We start from the raw sequence: 23,527 nt of genomic DNA, 5'->3' as shown, positions 1-23,527 counted from the left end.
GACGAGGATACGTCTTGGGTGAGTGGCGCCTCACGGCCATGACTTCAGAGACCACCAGCCCCTTTCCCTACGTCAGACCACGCAGCCTCTCGCATGGAAACATCCGCATGCAAGCCGCGTGTTGTCCGCAGGCAAGCTTCCCTATACAGGGTGTCCCAGAAAACGTGTCATTGAATTATAATAAAAAAACTACGGCTCCTAGAATCATGCGGTCAACGGCATTTGTTCTTACTAGGTTTTTGCCACCTCCTGATGTGAACGTCGTGTAACGCAAGTTTAATTATGTATATTTTTGCGAACTGAAGTCTGAAGTACGAAAAGCATGATGTTCGGCTATTTTTTCCGATGGGATAGCTGGCGAATATCACTGTCAATTATCGTGAATATGAGTGAATTCGGCACGCTCTTCATATTGGTGGGGTAAAAAAGTGACCTTTACTTGGCAAGTTTCCCAGTTCAGTTCGCAAATATTTACATAATTATACTTACGATACGTGACATTCACATCAGGAGGTGGCAAAAACATAATAAGAACAAATGCCGTTGACCGCATGATTCTAGGTGCCTGCCGTAGTTTTTATTATAATTCAATGACACGTTTTCTGGGACCGCCTGTATACTCTGCGCAGGGAAGAGGGCAGTGTTTGAAGAAGCCACTTGACGAAGTGCTTGTCGATTCACGGCAGCAATAAGGGTATATTTGTAGATTGGCATGAGCCCACAGAGACGGACCAATGAGGTCGTTCCACGGGCAGTAGGGGAGAGATTGAAACTAGGGAGCTGCGCAGACAGCTCACCCACTTGCATAGCGTATATTATGGGAATTCTTAAAATACGGTTCAATAGGCGGCTGTTCCCAGCGTCAGATGCCATTCTAATATCACTACGGCGTACCGGTCTGCGCCTCTTGCAGTCCCAACTCAGCTTCGTAACAGCCAGGTCGCAAAAGTAAATTTTGTGTACGACGACGTTTCGCAAATAGAAAGTTCAGGAAAGCGTTTCCTTGTGTCATCATTCGACAGAAAGAAAAAAAACGATAGAAGTATTGAGATTCATGCGTTGAACCACATAGAAAAGGCCGCTACCAATCGATAGAAAACACCGGTATGTAACAGTTCGTTGCGTTGGCTGCAGTTCTTCAAACGCAGAAGAGACGGCAGGGGAGCAGGCCATCAGAGTCAGCCGTATACACAAGGGGCTGAGGCCATCTCATTCTCCTCGCTTTTCTTGAGGCCGTGCAGATAGATAACGTCCTCATGGCCTCACCTTTGCGTAGCACCGTGTTGGGACATTTGATTTCTTATCGCTAACAAACACCGTAGAACTTTGTAAGGACATCAACAGCTTGGTGTTCCTGGTGTGAAAACGCTTGTGTAGGTGACAACAAGGAACGTTATGATTGCTCCACTGAAGGACCCACTTTGCGTAGCTGCTCCATACCAGAGAAGAAAACTGGCTCCACCGTGAGCCATGAGACAAGACGCTATGCTGGCTTTCACGTATGTCTGCAGGGCCACAAACAGAACCCACGCCGCCACCTGTGCAAGAATATAATTATGCACCAACAACTGATTTAACGATTGACGAAGAGAACTGACCATGAGAGCGGAGCCTTCGAGGCTGCCAACAAGGGGAGGGTCTGGGCTGAGCAAGGCCAACGCCAACAGGTACGCAGCACAGAAAAAGCCTCCAACTGCTAGTGCAACAAGCCCCGAAAGTTTCCGCAGCTGCAGCAAACCCGCCACAGCACACGCGAGAGGGTTGGCTATTGTGGCCAGGTTGGTGGCGATGTGGTACGGTACTTGACCATATGGTAAACTCGTGTATGTCTGCGGGCGATAAAGAAATACCTTGGTACTTTTGTCACTGTGACAACTGTGCATGGTCTATGTTGCGCGAATGAGAAATCTGCTAACCTGAACGCCCGGCAACACGCCATTGGAGAACGCACATATGATGAATTGCAGGGACAACATTGTCACCCACTCGGCAGTGGCCATCTTTCGATGATTCTTGTCTACCTGATTCATTGCCGAATGCGATGTTGCTGCAGCACCGGACTCTTGCCTACCTGGCTCTGTTGGGTGTGAGTCACCAGTGTCGTTCACGTAACCAAGGTTATCGGTTGCGCCATAAGTGGTTGCATCGTTCGGCCTCTCCTTTTTGCCTTCGACCTGTATTTCGAAATCAAGTTTACGACTGGCGAGCGACAGATTTTCAAATAAGGTTTCTACACAGTCCCGTTCGCGAAATGTCGCGGACACTCCAATTGAAGCAGGGCTTAGAATGCTTGACATTGACATTGACCTGTACACAGTGTAAAAAAAGGAAAAGCCCAAGGAAGGAAGGGCCCAGACAAGGTGTTGCCCTCTACTCTGTGCACGCATCGTGCGCAGAGTACAGTGTTCGATATGTAGCGCAGCATGCAATGCGCGCAGTAATGTGCGGTGATTGCTATTCTTTTCGTAGTCTGTGTCTTTATCATATTTTAACCGCAACTGCGGTATCGCGCAACCATCCAGAAATTCAACAAGGGCTTCTGTACCCGCCGAGAAAGCTTTCCAGAAAGTGTGTGTTTGTGAACATATATAATAACGAGTGAGGCACAACAGCGACAACGTTCCACATTGTACACATCCATATTCTGCGTCGGCTGCGTGTACTGTCGTGCAGTGGACATCACCTGGTGCTTCAGAGCAGCAGGAAGATGAGCGAGAACAGCGAAAGAACCCCAGCTGATAGCCATGACGACTGAGAGAAGTGCCAGGAAGACGTCCACACTAAACCTGGGCTGCTTCGCTGAAGGGCTGCTGTATGAAGAGTTGCTGGTAACGTTGGCACACGTGCTGGTTTCTCCTGCGCCTTGTATAAGGGCCAGTCCTGCAGGTACCAGTCCACTCATACCTTCTCCCACCAAGTACCTGCGATTGGGAAATCAGCGTACAGCGAAAGCCGCGGGTATATATCCCTAGTGCACCAGTTGTACGTACCAGAAGAGATACGCTGGAGGGTAGCGTGCCATAAATGGCGTATACAGGACAGAGCTGGTACAGTCGACGAAACCCATGAAAGCGACGAGCGTTATGAAGGCTACGCTATGGCCTCCAACGGTTTCTCGCCAGAAACATGCCAGGAGCACGCTAGCAGTGAATCCTACGAAGAGCGTGCCGTGGATCGCCGGTGTAATCTGCGGGGCATATTAATCACGACGAGTCTCGCATGCATCGCAAACGTACAAAACTGTTACAACCCGTTTAAAGTGTCACAGCAGACTAAAAATATTTGTTTTATTTCAGTTCATAAATGGACCTCGCTCAAACACTCAGTACGCAACACACGAATACCCCCAGTAAACAAGTGCGCGCTTCCAGAAAATTTTCGAAAGAAAACCCACAAAACTATATAGTTTCGGATTCTCCAAGAGTAAGTCACGCTCACCACGAGCGTCTTCTCCCCTAGCAACAGCCCACGCGCCTTCCCCGTTACTACTCGTTGGAAGACTGTAGTGAGGAGGAGGACGATGAGGAGGAGATCGACCTTCGAGGAGCAGTGTTGCCAGACGTTCTGGTATTTTGGGTGCGCTATGACGTCATGCATCTCAAAACTAGAAATAAATTTTGTGATACTTCCTCATCAGACAGAGATACAGTATTTTTTAAAACAATGTGAGGTACGTAGATGGAACATGTCTATACAACGGCACAAATTTGGATTTTAAAGGCACAAGATATAGTTCGCGGTGACACTTTTTTTTTTTTGTGTGTGTGTAGCGTACCTTGATTCTTGCGTGTGCTAAAGTGTAGATGAGAGGTCCGAAATTGGCCACTTGTATGACAATGACAACAATGGCACCTAGATTCCATCCTTCTGGCAGCAACGGGACCAGGAGCGGTAGCTCTACCCATAGCCCGTTGATGCTCACCCAGGAGCTGATGCCGAAGAGTAGCGATGCTGCAGACAGCAAGGTTTTCGACGCGACACTCATCTTTTCTTGGACCATTTTGCGGTTGACCTTTTTTTTTGTTCGTCCGTGCTGAAGTTAACGAGTGGCTGAAGAATAAAGATAGTGACACAGTTCGTTAATTTTTCCTCCCCGCAATTTGGAGTGCATATTCCCGCTCACAGTTTTGTTGCCCACAAGGGTAAAGGAGAAATTTCGTGAAGCGTGCTGGGTGTGACACCCAGAATGTAAAAAAAAAAAAAAAAACAGTCAGAAAGTTTGCTATACCTTCAGCTACGTTATAACATCAATTACTTCTGAGAAAATAACTAACTGAAACTCGTTATTACAAGTTACAAGCACTTTTTAATAACCTAATACTAGGGTACATTTATTTTCTTTTGATATGCTAAGGCAAGATTTTAAACCAATGTAAGGTGCACTTTTCTGCTACGTGTTAAAAATGTAAACTTAATTGCTATAAGAGCGAAGGAAAAAAATAATTTTTAAACAGACAATGGATTAGAAACGTCGTTTTAATAGAAAGCGAAACATCTGAATCAGATAGTACCAAAGTATATGCGAACCAGTCGTAAACTCGTAAGTAGTGCACGTGATACCCGCCTGCGAAGGCCTTCATAAAAGTAATCAAAATATCAAATCAAAGAGAAGACATAAGAGATCAAAATATGACAGACTATATAGTACATGGACTGGGCGGCCATATTAAACCGTAAGGAGGCATATTCTTCCCGTGTAAAACACAAATTTACAGCCATTCGCAAAATTAGTCAAAACTTTACAGTGCAATAATATAAATATTACTGCATGGACTGAACGACAATAACTTCTCGCATCTCACCCGATGTCACTCCTGTCCCTCCACTGGAGCCTTCTTCTCCAGGAGTGACAATGGACGCTATCTAATGCTCCGATAAGATAGCATCATGCTGTCGTCGGACTCCTTTATAGCGTTACTGCCCTCCCGGCTCAACGGACTATGGCAGCGGATGCCGTCACTGACACATTGGACGAGATAACGTTCTCCTAACGCGAGCGTATGCGGGAATTGCTCCAGAGCGGACGAATAGACAGGTGGTACAGCTCCAGCTGTGATGATCATGTGTGTGGGAGTTCAACTGCGGCTGCGCGCTGACTTCTTTGCAGGGAAAACTTCTGCCTTGGGAGAGAGTCTGTGTCAGATTAAGGTCATGTTGGTAGTCAAGCAGCAACTGAAGTAAAGGGTGAATGTAAATGACGATAGAGGGTTCCACTATTCATTGATTAATTTGTAGAGAAAGGTGTTGCTCCCTACGGCGATATTTCCAGGGTTACATTGAAATTCCGTCGTTGGGAGGGATGGTTTTGGTGGCCTACTTCTGCGTATGCAATCCGCGCTGATTTGAACGAACCAGGCTACAACGGACATCCGGATATAGCGTAACGATATCTCTCGTTATATCCGGGTATAACCAACGCCACCTCGATACAGAAGGCCTGCTTATTGCCTCCTCCTCCTCATTCGCTACGTGGACAAAAAAGTCAGAATTCGTCTGCTATTGCGATTCGCTGTCCTGCCAATTGAAGAACTTCCAAATGATTGCAATTGACGTGGAACCTGTAGACAAAAAGTGCAACACGCTTTCCAGAAGATCTGTCTTGAGAAAGATATAGGACCGTTTTGCGTTTTAATTTAAAGTTTTCCCATTTAGTACGCGAGGAGGTTCAATTACTACTCGCAGACGACGGTGACTCGTCTCCATGGGTACAACCGCTGAAAGCACGTTCATGATTAGCCGCCACCGTTGAAAACACGATCTTGATTGGCTGATTCTTGGTTGTTACGTCACGCCCACGGGTAAGCAGGCTTTCTCTATCTATAGGTGGTGTTGGTATATCATACCACAGCTTCTGGGCTGATATTATTTAGCTCCGCTCCGCTCCAATCCAATCCAATCCAATGACGAACAAGAAATTTATAACGGGGTCAATTGGACAGCATGTAGGTCGTGCCGAAACGGCTGTATAGGCATAGCAGTAATGCATGTAACGTACCTCACTGTTTGTTGATGTTACTGGGTGCGTTGTAGCCTAGAAAGTATTGTACGTCGCACGAAAACACGTGAGTGTGTGCACACCCGGACTTCCTTTTCTCTCCAGTACGTGATGCCCTTGGAGATATAAAATCGTTTACGAAACGTTGCATTATGTTCTACATCACATTTTCAGAGAACGCTGTTGTTTATCCAGAATCCCAAGCAAGAGTAAGGGGAGAGGACAATATGGCGGTTACGCCATAACCGTTTCATCATTACCAACAGTAGAGTCACTAAATAAGCGTAGCTTACTTAGTGACTCTAACCAACAGGTGTCTAAAGCTGAAATAACAAAGGCTCCCTATAGGGGGCGCCAAGGTTTTTGCTTTTTAATTAGGGGGTGTCACATAACACTGGGGGTGGGGTCATAGGGGGTTAGATCTGAGTTACTCTCTTCAATGCGTTCGGGAACAACTTTGTACGTTAAAAACTATTTTTAAAATCTGTTTATAATACTTTTTGGAAGTAACTTGTACTTATTTCATAAGTTACTCCTAAGCCGGGATGGGCAGTATTTAAATAAATTGTAATTAAAATACTATTTAAAATATAAATATATGTATTTATATTTTGTGTTTAAATACAGACTTGCAAAATGTATTTGTAATTATATTTAAATACAAATTTTCCGGTATTTATTCTTGTAAATACTTTATAAATACTCCTAATTACAGTATATACTGACTCGTATCTTAAAGTCGCCTTGCAATTGACCTTTCAGGAAGAAGGGCAAGCTTGGGGCGCAGTTATGCCGTGTTTGCGCTGGCATATGCGCATGCGAAAAACCATTTTAGATGGCAAGTTTTTCACTGTTGTTGCGGACAGCGGTCGCGACTACCCAATTACCTTGTTGTACGAAGCAGTTTCTTCAAATTTAATACAAGTATTCGTTCATCGGCACCTGCGGAGATGCTGTTCTCCTTTGCGAATCTGATTTTACGGCCGAACAGAAGATACCTAAAAGATGCAGTCTTCCAGAGACTTCTAATATTAAAATCGCCATGATAATCTAACAAATACATGCTATTGTTCCTTGCTGATTTATTGTAATGATCATCGTTATTTCTGTAATTCCAGATGACATTTTCCTCACAGTATTTATGGTAGTAGTTACGGTATTTAAGTACTCATGTTTAAAAGTATTTATGAAGGGTATTTAAATACCCCTTTCAGCAAAGTATTTTGTATTTATATTTAAATACTCAAAAAATGTATATATGCCTATCCCTGCAGTCCCCCGTTAGCTTTTTTTTTTTTTTTTTTGTGGTGAAACAAGAGTATATCCGTTTTTATCTTTACTTTTTTCTATTTGCTTGGCGGTGAAATCTCACAACGGCGGGAGAGTAGATAGTTTTAGTCAGTGGTTTACCCAGGATTTCGTCCTTGCGGGAGGGGGGGGGGGGGGTTACAAGGGGGTGTATTTACCTGCTTTTTACTCAATATTACGCAATCTCACGAGGTTTTAGGGGGTTTCCTCCAGATTTTGGGGCGTGTTAGGGGGGTTTAGGGGGAGGGGGTCTGGATAAATCACTGGCTTTAATGCATCGTACGCTATCGCTTTTGCGTGCGTAAGGTACAGTGTAGTGGTTCCGCGCAATGCACGAATCTCTCTATTGTTTGCGCGTGCGCAGAACCAGCAACGGTATCCTTTACGTACGCAAGGGCGATAACGTACGATGCACTAAAATTCACTAGTATCTTGAAATTAACGAGTTACTTTTGTACGTATTTAGTATTCTTTTCAAATACTTTTTCAAGGTTGACTCATTAGTTACTATTTTTGCTTTGTACTCAGTAACTTAACTTGCATTGTGGAGTAACTGTGGCCGTGCAGGGGTTAGTGGCGTCAGACAGGGAGAAACCTCCTTCTGTAGGCAGACACACCTGGCAATACGAGTATATATATGTCTGTATAACTGAAGACTTCGTTGTATTGTTTTATGTCTTCGTGTCGTCCAAACATGCAATGTACTGTCTGTATGTCTGTACTGAAACTTTTTTTTTTGATTCCGTAACATATAAAGTAATATATAACTCAACATATAAGTCCCATCTGACTGACCTTGTACGATTACAAAAGCGTAGCCGCGCTGTCTTGTCAAGGGTGCACTCCAATGCGCACTCCAACCTGGGAGTGCGGTCTCCGCAAGGTTGCGCTACTCAAAAGCGCAGGCTAGGATGCCTGAATACTGGCTCCCTCTGCTTACATGCACAGAGGGAGCTAGTATATAGACCTCTCCCTGTTTGTAAACAACTGAAGTCATTGACAGCGCCACCAATTTGGTAGAGCTGAACTACGCTCGAAGCCAGAGGCGAACAAGGTGGCGCCCGTAAGCCACGGTCTTGTGGGGATTACGATGGTCCCTGAGAAGTACGCGACATTCGGTCCTACTTGTCTTTCAATAAGAGGCAGCGAACAAGTGCCCATACGTGGAACCCAGCCCTCCCCTTCAGATTTGTTTCGGTTTCAGTCTGTCTACCAACGTCATGATGACGTTTCTCGGGTAGAGGTCTATATTCAGGCACCCTAGCACAGACCAGTTGCACAGACAACGACGCAAGGATAAATAGGCGGCCACTTTGTTTATTGTTCCAGTATTTTCCCTCTATGAGGATGGGAGTTCACATTCATCCAATCAATAACTGACACACAAGGGTCCTAATGTAACAGCAGTTCGTCGCTCATGGAATAATCGCCACACAGAGAGATTCTCTTCCAAGGTGTTCTATACACGTAATACAGCCGGAAGGTGGTTTCTTTTGGAGGGTGTGCATAGATGATGGTAACGTGTACTTTCCGGTAGGATGTAACTGATCACACACCGCGGTTTTTTATACAACATCTTCTTGCACACGTTTAACCTGGAGAGGGAGCGTTAATACATGCGACTCGCTCCGACAAAAGACACCACGATACACATCTGTTGCTTTCACCACGCCAACTGTCGCATCGAAAAGTTATATATATATTTTTATGTGGCCGAAAGCCCAACAAGTGAAATGGTTAACTAGGATGTTCAACAATAACCTCTTGGCAGTTCCGAGCAAGTGGCCCAGTGTTTGTCATGCGTACACAGCAAGGACGGCTTAAACAGCCGCACGGGGTCTAGCCGCTTGTTTTGGGTTTCACTGGGATAAAATGTGGGCTGTGGAGTGCAGACTGTCGAAGCACGAAGCTACCAGCCATTGCTGTTTGGCCAATGACGAAGGGCCGAAATAAAAGCAATGTTTTACAGGATTTACAATTATAAACAAAACCATGGGCACATCGAGCAGAGCATCTAGCCTGGGGAAGTCTGTCTATACGTACACTATAGGGACAAAAGAAGAAACAAAGGGATAATTTTAGTAATTTTGGGGACCTAGATGCATTGCCCCAACCATTAGTCCGTTGGACTAAATGCATGGAAGCTTATTATACGAAGCTTTAGAGAGTATTTGCGGTGCTAGGGAGTAAATTTCAGGGTCAGGGACTAAAATGGGGAGTCACTGCAATCTAGGGAAATCTCTAGGGTAATTACTCCCGAGCTCCCTTTACTGAAATGACTCCCTTTTTTCGTATAGATATCTCAATTTTCCAGACGTTCTCGAGGGAACTTTCTCCCATTTTTTGTGTGAAGGGGGGAGAGGGTTAACTTCGTAACATCCTCGATACCGTCGCCATAGGACAAGCCGTATATTCAAGAGTCAGTGCTTACACGAGCACTTGCGAAATTTAACTCTCTTGTACAAGCGCTCCTTTATATAGTACTATGGTATTTCGTTTACTTCTCAAACGTGGCTAATTTATTTTCAACGCGTGTTACTCATCCAATATTTCGCCTTTTTTGACAAACACATACGCGGTGTCGAACGCAAAGCAGACCACGCTGTAAAAGATAAGATTTACCTCACCGAGATGGAGGAAGGCTACTTGCATTGCGAGGTCCCGCGAAGTAATCACCACACGCCCTAGTCACAATTAACGTAAACACGCTTGTTATAGATAATTTGTTAAATATAGTGATAGGTTAAGGAAAGTAGCAAGCCTCCGTAACGACACAACCTTCTAGTCGAAGGCAGCGTTGGATGTCACGTGCTTTGGACAGCCAATATGAGTAGTTATGCACGGATTGGATTGGATTTGAGCGAAAAATAATTACACTGTGAGCTAAAAACAACAAGCAAAGCGTGTACTTGGAGTGTATGGTAATTTGCAATGTAATATGTCATGTAATTTATTTTCCAACGCAAGCGTGGGTGAGGCAAAAAGCCGGGAAATGCACTCGCAATGCAGTAACAGTTGGTTTTAGGTTTTTAATGACGCTGCAGTAACGTAATAACCTTTTGACCTCATAGTCTGCTTTCCCTAAGGCACCCTACAATACATATAGAACCCGACCGTGCTGGACAAGGATGGCGTGGGAAAGCTTTCCCTCTCACATGTAGCCGACGAGAATTCCTGTTTTTATTTTTCCTGCACTGCGTAGGGAAAGGGGGAAGGGTGAGGGGCAAGCATGACCCTAAACACGTTTAATTACTTTGAATAAAACGCGCTCTTCTTTAGTACCGTCACATGCAGTGGCTGGCGTCCAGCTGCTACACAATCCGTATATTCACACCGACCAGCATTGCCCCATAATACTCCAGCGGAAGATGCGCAAAACGTCACAGCTTTCTGTTGCCACGTGAGCGGTAGCGCTCAACGTCATAGCTTCTCGTGCTCTTCTAACCACGGACAATATTTTGCAGATCAGCCACACGGTATTTTGTAGCAGACGACAAGGCGATTGTGTCGTCTGCTATATGCGCGCCGCGCCAATCCTGATATATTCCGGCGTCCTGTGACAGTGCTTCTTTCTCAGGAATATTCCGTGGGGATGTTTCTCGTGTGAATACACGAAGTGGACAGGGAGGAGGTCCTTGCAGGAGTGTCGACGAATGCGGGGAAGAGCTCTATGTACAGAGAAAGCTTTCACGCTACAACGGTATAGTTATAATTGGCTAGCGTGGGATTCTATGGATAGCATCCGGGCACAAGTGACCTCCTTTTGTACAACGCCGCATAATCCAATATAGAGTAGGGAAAGTGGTCTTCATTGACTTTTTTATTTCTCTCTCTCTCTCTAAGTCTACAGAGCCTTCTACACTGACCGAGCGCGTCTACGCCTGCGTAGCATAATAAATATGTAAACTGCATATTTCTATGTAGAAGATATTGAAGGCGCTTTCTGAGCTCCGCCTTCGAGGAATAAAGTCACTTGTGTATAGAGTGTATTTTTTCTTTTTCTTTCATGTGGAGAGAAGGAAGAGTTCTTTTTTTTTTCCCGTAGCACCCATTTCTCAATGCCACCTACGATGCCAGTGAATCTGTTGATATGATTATAGGGGGCCGAACGCGGTTTGGGGGAAACGTGTTGACAGAGATATGTCGAGTAACACAGCAGAATACAAAATACCATTCTCTGGCAGGGCCAGTCTTTTTTTTTTTTTTTGTGTGTGTGTGTTGTTGTTAAAGGCTTTCGAAGCAGGAAGAGAAGCATCAGTTTTCGTGTAAGCAAACACCGAGCAGGGAAGGGACAAAAAGAGTGTGTCGTCGCCTTGACATAAATTCATTTATCAAGTCACGTTGCGTAACTCCATGGCGACGCGAATGTGAAGGACCGCCATTATTGAAAACAGACTCTAGCAACTAATCATAAACAACACGCAGTGGTGATCGTTATTCATACATACACATGCACTCGGCCATACAAGCAACATGATTTGGACACACTCTGCTGGAACGCAAATAAAATGGAATGAAAATGGAATAAGCTTGACAAGTATATCGTATAAGGTTCAAAAAGAAAAACAATATAAAACAAGAGGGACTTCAACTCGTGGCCCTCCAGTGGTTTTGAGGAATGGTGGTTTAGGGACATAGATACGCGTAGCATCAACGATTGTCTTCGCATTGGAACAAGGAAAGAAATAAGCGAGACGGTCTCTCCCGCATATGACCCTTATACTCCGTAATCGAGCGGTTTCCGTAGCAGCCACCCTCAGCAGCGGATGTCACATGACCCGTCTGCTTTCTTTCTTTTTCTTTTTTTCAGCGCAAAATTCTTATGGTTTTTGATCAAGGGTCAAAACCAGTGCTAAGTGACCGCCCCTAGTAGAGCTGTTCCACATACCGCTAATTTAATACATAGTATATACACAGTTATTGATCGTGTAACCTTTGAGATATTGTTCAGTTACGGATTTTGAAATGTGATAAATTTTCCGTGTATTCACGCCAGCGACATTTTCCTGAGTGCTCCATGCAGTGAAAGATGCGAGAAACTTCATACCTTTCTGCTACAACGTAAGCGCGAGGGCTCCAGCTACGTCACGTCTTTTCGCGCACTACTAGCCTGGAGCATCGTCCTCTTCAGCCAATCACCGCAGACGATGTCAAACACAGGCTTTCTGTGGCTACTAATGGCTGCCCATGTGGCTCATGGCTGCTCGTCGTCACCTTAGCTAGGACGCTATAGGACCGCGGAAAGCAGGTCATGAATGGCGGACTCTCAATGCCCACGTCATGTCATTTAGGCGATGGGGCTTTCTCTAACTATGTGGTATTGGCGCTGCTAGCAGTGAGGAATATTTTGCGATGCAGCCACACGATATTCCGTAGCAGACGACAGGAAAATACACAGACGCTGTCGTCTGCTATAATTGCGCAGTACGTAACTCCCGATATTGCGGCACCGTGCAAGTGCTCAACATAACATGCGGCAAAACTTTCATTTTCCTTTTTCTTCCACTAGAATATTCCGTGGAGGTGTCGCTCTTGTGAATACACGGTTTATGCAACCGTGAAAGCTTTAAGCGGAGGATCCGGAGAAGTCCGCTTTTGAGAGTGCTGTTACGTATTTGGGCACATGTTGAAATAAGGTCGCTTGTCTTTATCGGGCTGCATGTGTCACGAACCATCAACCCCTGCACTTTACTTGACGAGAAAAGGTCGAGGTTGAGCTGCACAGATTGTCTCGGAGCATTTGGAGAATGTAGTAAATACGTATATGTATTCCAAGAGTCGGATATGTCCCCCCAGGGGCTTTTTTTTTCTTCTTTCTTTCTTTCTTAAAGGGACTCAAACGGAAGGAGTTATTACCGGAAGGGAAGGACAACACGAACACATTCGTAGCACGCTGTCGCCTCCAGGGCTGCTTTTGCTTCTTAGGTCATAGCTTGGAAAACGGTTTCCACAGCGTATACCTACCGTCTTCTGTGACTTACCGGCAAATGCTACAAATGTTCGAGCATCTTTCGAACGTTTGAAAAGGAAACGCCAAGATTCGGCTTTTTTGGGCCTAGAATGTACGCCGAGTAAGAGTATGATTGTCGCGGCGGTGTCCTTCGTCTTCCGAGGAATCCTGCCGAGCATTTTTTTTTCTTTTTTTGTACTGAGAAAGTCTGCCGAAAGGGAAGTGTGGCTCCCGGCGCATTTGTTGTTGGACACTATAGAGAGAGGGGAAGTTCCTTGGGTTGCGATGTTAGCACCGTGTCCGACGCAGATGAGCTGCCAGCAGCAGTAGCAGCAGCAGCAACGCAGTGGGCAGTGTGAGGCCGCCGGGACCAGGGCGACGCGAGCCGCTCGTACAGATGGCCGACATGTTGCTATTGTTGGCTGCGAGAGAGAGAGAGAGAGAGAAATCGGAAAAGGAAAGGGTTACACAAGTCTGGCTAGTGGCTTTTCACGCATTTCTATTGGAGTCACATTCTGCATCAACACGAGAGATACCACAAGCAGTTTGGCCCTGTCCTGTTTAGCCCTGCCCTTGGTGGGACTGGGACTATAATACACTCTAAGGAAAAATGGAGCAGTTTCAGTCTTTTTGTAGGACTAGATGCACTTCGACTTAGTCCGTGGTAAATGTACGTGAATTTATATGCGAGCTCTACGGATCATTTGCAGGGCTGGGGAGCAAATTTCATGATCACAAGATTAAAATGGGAAGTAATCAGAAACTATGGGAATACACCACAAGGGGAAAAAGAGCAATTTTAGTAATTTTGGGGACTATATGCATTGCAACGACCATTCGTCCGTTTCGGGACTAATGCGAACTTTACGAACTATTTGCAGTGCTGTGGAGCAAATTCCATTATCACATGACTGTGGATCACAAGACTAAAACGTGGAGCAATTGAAAACTATGAGGCTACAGTAAAAAAAAAGTAACATAATTTTAGTTATCTTGACGACGAAATGAACTAAATGCACTTTAAAAAAAAGTCAGCTTTCTGGACTTCATTGTTTCCTAGCTGTGTTCGTGCAGTCTGCAGCGCCTTCCATATCCAACACAAACATCACATCTGCGAAAACCTTAGCTACATCAAGACACTTTTTCTCGTAATGCTATGTACTTACAGGAATAACACGTGAGTGTTCACAGCGCCACAGATGACAATGCAAAAAAGAGAGAGAGAGAGAGAGAGAAAAAGAGAGACGAAGCAAAAGCGCAGAGCACGCGAATAGAAAGAAAGCAGACTGAATGTGAGCACAGGAACATGAGTGAGTGAGTGGGTGGGTGGGTGGGGAGGAGACGTCCTTTGTATCCACCAGTGTTTCCCTGTTTCTCCCTACCATGCAAATCCCACTTCCCCATGTCTTCCCGACATAGCAGCAGACGTCGGTGGAAGCTGAGTTTGCCCCTCATTTAGAAAACGGCCTTTTTTCAGAGAGACTCTATCCGATAATAATTACTTTTTATTTACGATAGCGTCGAAGAGGACAGAGAAGAAGGAAGACTCAGTGGGAGGAAAGAGATTAATCTATAAGGCAGAGTTTACAAAATTTCATTGTCTCTCGTCGCTTCGGTCGTCTCATCTAGTACAGTACTCCCGTCCGTGGTACGGCTCCCTTCCAATGTCTCATTGGCGTCCATCTCTTCGGGGCAATCCGTTGTCACATTTCCTGCCGAGTAACGATTTGTCAGATTCGCAAAGCATGGGGGTGTGGTTGAGGTAAAGCACAGCGCGGGCAAAGGCAGCCAAGGCTACAGACACGATGTCACAAGCTTAAGAGTGACGTCATCGTCCCCTTGAGACATTACCTTCAGGTTGCCTGGTTGTCTCTTGTACTACCGGAGTCGTCGAGGGTGTCGACGTGGCTTTGCCTGTCGGACAACCAGTTATGAGAATGATATCGTGGCATGAAACTATGACGTCACGTCACCTCATTTGGGGTTGGTACATTACACGTGTGACCGCGGTGTGCTTAGTGCGGTAGAGGGTTTTGTGTGCTGTGTGCCATGTGTAATGTTAGTACGCTTGACCATAAGCATCTAAGCATTCAGCCGCTAAGGAATGGCTCCTATTTAGCACCCGCAATAGAAAATCACCACAGTGGCATCCGGCGTTGTCAGCGGTTAGAGTAGCAGGGTGGGGTTCATGGTTTGAGCAGGAGCAAAGGGGGAGAGCGCTGTCGCCCCCAGGTAATGGACAATATGAAGAACAGTGTCAGGGTGTGCGGTATCGTGTGCTAGAAGCAGAACTTGGACATTTTCATCGGCCTTTTCACAGTTAATGACAAAATATGTAAATATGTAATAAAATAAAATAAAGATAAAACAGATATCTGGACTTTGCTGCAGGACGTCGCGACCTCTTTAGTTCTCCTGAGACCCATGCAAGTTTTAGGCGATGTCGACTTGCAGAAGGCGACACAGAGTTCATTTACTGACGTCACCCGTCTAGAGGGCGCTGGCCTCGAAAAGGAGAGTCCGCTGTCAAGATGCAGGTCCGACGAAGTTTGGTTTTCGCTTGGTTTCGTTAGCCATTTAGAAGACTATTAACGTAGAAAGAATGAATTATTCACATGATCCAAGAACTATAACGAATGGTGAATACGATGATGGTTAGGTTAAAGGCGGCCTGGACCTAAGTCTTGGCGGCAAATCCGCTAGCGACTGTGGCGCTCCCCTGTGGGTGACGTCACACTGCACGCCTACTATTTTTCTCCCCAATCCACCTAACCGCTGCTCAGACTCGTAGGCGTGCAAGGAGACGCGGGGTAAGGGTACAGTGAACTAGAAGAGGGCGGTGGAAGGAACGGAGGGACCTGCGCCTTGGGATGGCTGTTAGAGCAAGTGGCGAAAATCTAGCGGCGGCGTTGCTATCGCCAACTACAGTGCTACAGTGTGCGGGCATGACTTGCAAAGTGTGTCGTCTGCGTCTCGACAATTTTAAGGAATTCAGATTTTTGTTCTCCTCTGTTCCGTTGAGAACAATTAATTATAATTGTAATTAATTGTAATTGCAATAATAATTTCATTTTTATTCTGCGTCTCCGCCTTACTAACTCTATGTCTACGGCGTTTCCAGTCTCCATAGCCGTTGATTGCAGCGCCGGCGTTGGCTGCCGACGCCGCGATGGTCACGCAGAGAGCTCGGTCGTTCCACTGCCCTATATTCTAGTTGACCGTAGTAAGGGTATTGCGTATAGGCGCTGCGGTCATGGCTATATCTCGTGTATGTGTTAGCGCAGGGAACTCACATGATAAGTTGACGAGTTGAGGTAGAAACTCTTGCCAGAAGGCACAGTACTTTGCCCTGTGGCCATAACCCACGAGGCTGGAGTTGACGGCCAGCGTGAGATACTCCTTCCCGTAGGCCGTGTGCACGGGCCAGTAGATACGCTCCCACGTGTCATCCTCACATAGGTTCGGGTTCCTGAAACAAAAAAAGATATACGCCACACTGTATAGAGGACGACATAGTGCAGAGGTACAGTAGAATTAGACTATGTGAAGGGGGACGGTCTCCCCTAGAAGACGTACAAATAAGGACCCGTTGGAGCGCGCAGCGTTTTCGTTATATTAGATAATGACGCTCTTCCGCATATTATACAAGATGAGGAGCCAGAATGCTTCAAGGACGTAAATTAAAGTTTTTAATTAGATTAGATCTCTAGTACAGCGTCTTCCAAATTCACGTGCAATAGTGACGCCAAAGCCTAAAGGCGCCGTAGAAGACACGATCTTTGAGTCCTGGTCGGAATATACTACAGCTGTTGCGGCCAGAAAGGAGCAGAGCAGTACCCATGAGCGTACCGAGAGGGGGGCAAGGGCGGGGGGGGGGGGGGCGTGGCCCCCACCTTGAGAAAGTTAATTTTTACCCCTCCGTCATGTAATGCCCGAAGGGCCCTTGACGTAAACAAAATAATGAATAAACTAATAATAGTGAGAATCGGCTCGTGTAGTCGAGAGCTTCAATACACGGGCCTTGCAAGAGTTGATTTAACGCTTGCCTCCCCAGATGCCAAAAAAATATACTTCGTCATGATGCTGCGTTGATTCCTCGGTACTACACTTACAATGTTTTTAAACCAGCTAGACACTAGCCCTCTCACGAACCTTACCAACGCCACGGCCCAAAAGCACTGCGCATCTTTTCGAACACTGCAAGACTTCGGTCCTCACTGTGAATCTCATCATCGTATTTTCACCAAATTACCGAGAGCGATAGGGCGCAGGGTATCGCCCTTCGCAATGCAACACATTATCATCCAATCGTCCTTGTTTTCTTCCCTGCAGCTTTCTAATTGTTGAGTGTCCCTGGCGTACGCAGTGGAGACTGCTTCGAAATGGTGAAGCTTGCCACGTTCTGTTTCAATTACACATTGATTTCGAAGCAGCGTACAACATAACCTGCTCCAGCTTACGAAAATGTGTTCACAGTCCACAGTTTAAGATCCGTTGCAGTAGAAAACAGAAGAAAAACGAGGAAAATCACGGTGGAAAATCATCTTGCCGAACAGCATGAGACGTCGTTTGCAGAAGTCTCGCAAACTAATCTTGTAGCTCAAAATGAAGAGAGCGCTTAAGTATAAGTATCCTCGAAATGCATGCATTTCGTATGCAGCTGTACTTTTTTTATCTTCTTCTTCTTCTTCGAATGACTGGATCTATGTGTGTGTCAGTGAGGCCACGCCACGCGACTCAGTTAAAGCGTCTGTATTTATGAGCAGCTGGAGGCCTTCGCTGGATATTGTGCAAGCCCATAATGCATCCGTCATGGCAGCTGGAACGTGTCATTGCTTCTGAGTGGGTGGCCTTGGCTGGGTATATTTTGTGTGGCCGTTCTGAAGACAGGCGCCCATTGTGCATCCCCTCGTTGGTATAAGCGCTTTGTAGAGCGCGGCGTTTTCATTATATTAGATAATGACGCTCTTCGGCATATTATGCAAGATGAGGAGACGACGGAATGCTTCAAACAGTGTATTCACACACTCTAAAAAAACAGAACTTCACCAGATAACACGCTTATCATTCCTGATTATGATTAGTTCCTGACTGTCTCTCCGCCGCACGACTGCTGCGCATTGTGGAAAAGCCGACGGCATAGATTTACGGCAATGGTACTGTAATGGTACTGTGATGTTACACGTAATGTTTGTTTGCGGCGCAGTCACAAATGACGTCACAATATCGTCACAAACAACAAATTTATTTTATGATGATGAATGGGGAGTTTCATCGCTAGAGGCGATACTCTACCCCATTGCTTGTGGTGATGTGGGGAATGAGATAATGAGCCCATTCATAATAAGGATCGAAGTCCGATTGTGTCCAGGAAGGTCAAAAGAGCTTTGAGCGCAGAGCGTTGTTGGGCTGGATTCGGCCGATAAATAATGTAAACACCGCGTTATTTAATGTAACTGATGTAATAAACAAAAGTGCAGAAACCGACACTGAAGATTTTTGTCTTGGTTTAATTGATACAAGCTTTCGCGTGGAGGACCACGCTTTTTCAGGTACAAAGGGTACATAAACAAAATACAGAAGCCGACACTGAAGATTTTTGTTTAAATTTAATTTGTACAAGCTTTCGCGTGGAGGTCCACGCTTCCTCAGGTACCTGAGGAAGCGTGGACCTCCACGCGAAAGCTTGTACAAATTAAATTTAAACAAAAATCTTCAGTGTCGGCTTCTGTATTTTGTTTATGTGATCTACAGGACTTGACTCCCCTCTTCGTATACGCATCTGTACAAAGGGTACCTGTACCTCAGGTACTTTGTACCTGAAGAAGCGTGGTCCTCCACGCGAAAGCTCGTATCAAGTAAACCTAAACAAAAATCTTCAGTGTCGGTTTCTGCACTTTTGTTTATGTGATCTACGGGACTTGACTCCCCTCTTCGTATACGCTCCTGTAACTAATGCAAAAAAAAAAAAAAAAAGAAAAAAAAATACAAGATGTCTGTTTCAAACTCATCGCAAGCACTTTAGTTTTTCCATTGTCAAAGCTGCCACGGTGACCCAGAGGAGCGTACCATACCCACCACCCGCCTCAAATAAAATACCGCGAAAACGTCGTCCTTCTATAGCGGAGGGACAAACGTACGTACTATAATAGAAGGCCACTTTCACCAGTCATCGTGGCAGTCATTCCGGTGGACGGACCGTAATTGGAGCGGCACCGAGAGAGTGTTGGCTATCGGCGGAGACATTGGCGCCTGCTTTTTCCCATCAGCAACTTCCAAAGGAAAGCAGGGATGGATGGACAGACCAATCGGCAGAGAAACGTGCTCGGTCCCCCGCTGCTGCCGTTTGATTGAACGCAGCATCATTTTCTCTAAGGATTCCCCCTCGATTGGGAAGCCCTATCTGCGTGAATATGGCACTGATCGTGACTTCGGCGCAGGTCGTGAGCTTGCATAGATGCAGTCAGCGTACGAATTGCGCAGGCTCTTTTTTTTTTCCTGTATAATGTGACGTGATGACCCGCGCGTCACTCTTCAGCCTCTAAGGAATTCACCATGTATTATTATTATTTTTTTTTTAAGTTCTCAGCGTTCTCTAAGTTCTCAAGTTCTCTTAAGCTCAGCGGGGAATCGTTTAGCGAGGCATGAAATATGTCTTTGCGGGCCGATTTCAGTGATTTCTAGAGCTGAGTGAGCCTAGATTACCGGTGTGCGCCATATTAACCTAAACTGTTAAAACAGAACTTCACCACATAGCACGCTCCTAGCCAACCATCATTCCGAATGATATCATTCTGTGTCCTTATTTGCTGAAAACGGGAGGAGTCGCCTATCTGGGACACATTATGCATGTCCCAGATAGGCTCCTCCCCCTGTTTTGAACGAATCATGACACAGAATGATATCATTCGGAATGACGGTTGGCTAGGAGCGTGCTATGTGGTGAAGTTCTGTTCTAACAGTGTACCGTACAACGCCCAGTTGATCACTGATCGCCCACACTCTTAAAAATGAACTTCACCGCATAGCACGCTTCCAGCCATCCTCTCGAATGATATCGTCATCATCCATTATTTGTTGAAAACGGCAGGTGTACGCCTTTTTTTGTGACACTTATGCTGCTCATAATTGTTACAAAAAAGGCGTACGCCTCCCGTTTTCAACAAATCAGGGAAGATAACGATATCATTCGTGATGATCGTTGGCTAGGAGCGTGCTATGCAGTGAAGTTCATGCGAGTGCATGCACATCCCTCACTTGTTTATTCACAAAATAAAGATGCCTCACGCGAGGATTCTAATCTAATTAAACGCTAGCAAAATTTAGCTAAAACCAGTACATCCAACGGGTTGGCCTAACAAGGTAGTAACGTGACAGGGTATGAAAATAATCCCCCTACCGATCGTGGATGGCGAAATAAGGAGAAAGGGTCACGACTGCGTTTTGCCATTCTTTCACTACAACGCCTATTTTGCGGAAACACTTCTCCACCCGAATACGAAACCTCTACCTCGTGTTTGATTGCTTGATTGATTTTATTTGTAAAAAAAATCGTACGCTATCACATTTGCGTACGATACACTAAAACTCCTGATTACCTCCATTGAGTCGACATGCCTATATCTTCATTATAGCGTGAAACACGTCATAAGGAGGACTGGTTTGCTTGTTTTCGGGCAATGCTCGTATAGGTATACCAGTCTGTTCCATATTCTTCGCAAGCATATTGACTTTGGCGTTAGAAATGCGTTCCAAACTAGACTCCTCCGGGGACGACACATACGCAAAGCGTGTTTCAAATTATGCCATACATCATGTTTCGCTAAAAAGTTTGGAAGTTCGTGGAGCAATTCCCCCGTGAGCACTCTGGTGATGAACTTCCGTGCTATGAGGGGTTTCAAGCTGATTATTTCTTTTTTTTTTTCTTGTTCTTCTTGATCTTACACTCTCAGAATAAAGGGGTGGAGCAGTTAGACCTTTCAGGAGGTAATATTTGTCGCATATGTTGTGGTGTCGCACAGGTGATGTGTGATGTCGCTTGCGTGTCACGATCAACAGTGTGGAACATTGTCTCAATTGATAAAGTGCCACCCCTGCGGTTTAATAAGATTTGTGTATTTATGATGAGAGGAGTCCCATGGAAACCTCCTGCTTTTAATTAAGCTTTATAGCTTCGAGAAAAAAAATGAATAACTCAAGTGCTAGAAATGATTTCTCAAATTCTTACACGGGTGGCGACTCTTCGCCCCAAGTTATGTACTTGGCAACATGACCCGGTCATTACACAGCCATTACATTACCTCGCCCACAGTGGAGTGTGACTAAAGCAGTACTCCACTTTAAGAAAGATACAGAACTTACTAGTCCCTAAACTAGACCCTGAGCGACACTTTTCTTTCTCTTCTCTTTTTCAATAGAGTAGAAAGTTGACGTTGTGTTGGACTTGACATGACCACCACCACCGGTGGGCCGGCGGTGGTCCGCCTGCTTCAACATTAATATCCTCGTACTACCCGCTGTTTAAAATATTACGGGATCTTGATGACTCATATGTCTCTCAGTAAGTAAGTGAGTGTGTATCAGTAAGTACTACGTGAAAAAAAAAAAAGAAAAAAAAGAAAAATACGTGTCTCAGCTCTTGTTCATTATCAAAAGCTATGGATTAATTTCACCGCTCGCAACCGCGCATTGCGATACGTGAAGTTTCAGACACTCGTTGCCTTGTTGGGTCAAGTCTCGCTATATTGATTCCAATGTGTACCACGCATAGTAGCAGCATAAAATGTGCCCGGATGCTGCGAAACGTTGTCGACATATGTATAGGAGAAGACTGTCTATTTACTAGCGTTTGTCGTACGTTAGTGTACGCTACGCTAGACACGCTATTTCTGCACACGCAGAAAACGCTTCATAGCGTTCGATAACGCACGGTGTTCCAGGGTCGAGATATAATCAGAATAACAGGACACGCGAGCACTTCGCTGAGCTGAGACGTTCGGCGAGGGCATATAACTATGCCGGAAGTGATTCAAAGCTCTTCGTACTATGTATTCATGCGAACGACATCCCCATAGAATATTCTAGTGGAAGAAAAAGTAGAAAGACGGCTCACGGGGCACAAGTCTCCCCGCGTGTTATGTTGAGCGTTCGTACGGTGCCGGAATATAGGAAGTTGTCTGCTGCGCACTTAGCAGAGGACGTAATCTGTTTCTGTCGTCTGCAACGAAATGTCTTGTGGCTACGCTGCGGGATACTGTATTCGCCGCGGTTAGCATGGCTCGCACTTTCGTGGCAGCAGAAAGTTATGACATTTTGCGCATCTTCCGCCGGAGTATTCTGGGGAATATCGCTCGTACGAATACACCTATGGTGCACCGTCCATAGGTTTGTCACGCTATGAGTGATGGCACAGCTTAAAACCGTGTATCCTGCGCTCTTAAAAATAAACTTCACCGCATGCACTCTAAGAAAAAAAAAAGAGAGCGATTTTACTCCTTTTGGGGACTAAATGCGTTGCCACAAAAAAATAGTCCCTTTCGTGAGTAAACGCAAGGGAGTAAATGAATGTCACAGAGTGAAGACCTGTTCCAACAGCCTGTTCCAACAGCTCCAGATACACAATACGTGTGCATGCATGACAATACTTTAAATCAAACCGTCAACCGTGATTTATTGAGTGATATATAAATCCTGCCACATGCATAGGGCACAATTTGCGAAGAAAGAAGCGCTAACTGTTTCTTACTCTGTGTGGGTGGAAAAATTTCTAAATTGGCTGAGTTATGCAGCCTTATGCCATCAAATTGACCAAGAGCACATATTTACGTAGACTGTTACATTCGGAAGACCATTCGCGAGGTTCAGTGACTATTTGCAGTCGTGGAGAGTAAATGTGGGGGATAGGGGACTAACATAGGGTGTAATTGCAGTCTAGGTGACTAGAAGCTGCAATTACTCCCTATTCTACCTTTTTTTTTTCCTTAGAGTGTAGCACGCTCCTAGCCATCCATCATCCCGAGTGACATCGTTACTTTCTTTGATTTGCCGAAAACGTGGGTGTACGCCATTTTTTGTGGCGTTATGCAGTTCATAATTGCCACAAAAATGGCGTACGCCCCCGTTTTCCTCAAATCAAGAGAAGGGAAGGGAATCAAGTTAGAACGTTTTCATTCGGGATTATCGTTGGCTAGGAGCGTGCTATGCGGTGAACCTCTGTTTTTAGAGTGTGGGGATGTGGTACGAAAGAGTATACAACTCGTAGCGGGCTAAGGAAC

General features: G+C 45.4%; 2 protein-coding genes across 10 annotated transcripts in view; both read right to left on the bottom strand.

Annotated features, from left to right (window-relative positions):
* Window positions 1-246: 246 nt before the first annotated feature.
* On the bottom strand, window positions 247-6,300 carry LOC135366949 (riboflavin transporter 2-like). Of its 3 annotated transcripts, XM_064599966.1 has the most exons (8): window positions 5,996-6,300; window positions 4,803-5,116; window positions 3,776-4,050; window positions 2,991-3,187; window positions 2,684-2,921; window positions 1,917-2,174; window positions 1,599-1,829; window positions 247-1,538 (listed from the first exon to the last, which is right to left on the bottom strand). In XM_064599966.1, exons 3-8 carry the CDS (start codon window positions 3,998-4,000, stop codon window positions 1,338-1,340), a joined length of 1,350 nt encoding a protein of 449 aa, XP_064456036.1. In that variant the 5' UTR covers window positions 4,001-4,050; window positions 4,803-5,116; window positions 5,996-6,300; the 3' UTR covers window positions 247-1,337. The 3 variants fall into 3 exon arrangements, with proteins under 3 accessions (XP_064456036.1, XP_064456035.1, XP_064456034.1); XM_064599965.1 differs by lacking the exon at window positions 4,803-5,116; XM_064599964.1 differs by lacking the exon at window positions 5,996-6,300 and having other exon boundaries at window positions 4,803-5,972.
* A 2,300-nt stretch (window positions 6,301-8,600) lies between these two features.
* Window positions 8,601-23,527, bottom strand: part of LOC135366947 (acetylcholinesterase-like) — a 55,362-nt gene continuing 40,435 nt past the window's right edge. For 4 of the 7 annotated variants that reach the window (XM_064599960.1, XM_064599957.1, XM_064599959.1 and 1 more), the window contains exons 3-6: window positions 16,547-16,722; window positions 15,105-15,167; window positions 14,842-14,965; window positions 13,598-13,675 (exon numbers count right to left, since the gene is read on the bottom strand). In XM_064599960.1, coding sequence (XP_064456030.1) covers window positions 13,666-13,675; window positions 14,842-14,965; window positions 15,105-15,167; window positions 16,547-16,722 — 373 coding nt within the window. In that variant the 3' untranslated portion in view covers window positions 13,598-13,665. Of the gene's footprint in view, window positions 13,676-14,745; window positions 14,966-15,104; window positions 15,168-16,546; window positions 16,723-23,527 lie in introns of those variants that run through there. The other 3 variants (XM_064599956.1, XM_064599958.1, XM_064599961.1) reach the window with 3 other exon arrangements.

This window comes from Ornithodoros turicata, chromosome 8 (genome assembly GCF_037126465.1).
Source record: "Ornithodoros turicata isolate Travis chromosome 8, ASM3712646v1, whole genome shotgun sequence".
Lineage (NCBI taxonomy): Eukaryota > Metazoa > Arthropoda > Arachnida > Ixodida > Argasidae > Ornithodoros > Ornithodoros turicata.
This window is presented reverse-complemented; position numbering and strand designations above follow the sequence as displayed.

Bases quoted from the DNA above. Each gene is read 5' to 3' on its own strand.
- LOC135366949 (XM_064599966.1), bottom strand. From the start codon at position 4,000: ATGGTCCAAGAAAAGATGAGTGTCGCGTCGAAAACCTTGCTGTCTGCA. The intron at 3,188-3,775 runs GTACGCTACACA...TATGCCCCGCAG, and splicing joins TAGCACACGCAAGAATCAAG to ATTACACCGGCGATCCACGG. The intron at 1,830-1,916 runs GTTAGCAGATTT...TATCGCCCGCAG, and splicing joins GCGTGTTGCCGGGCGTTCAG to ACATACACGAGTTTACCATA.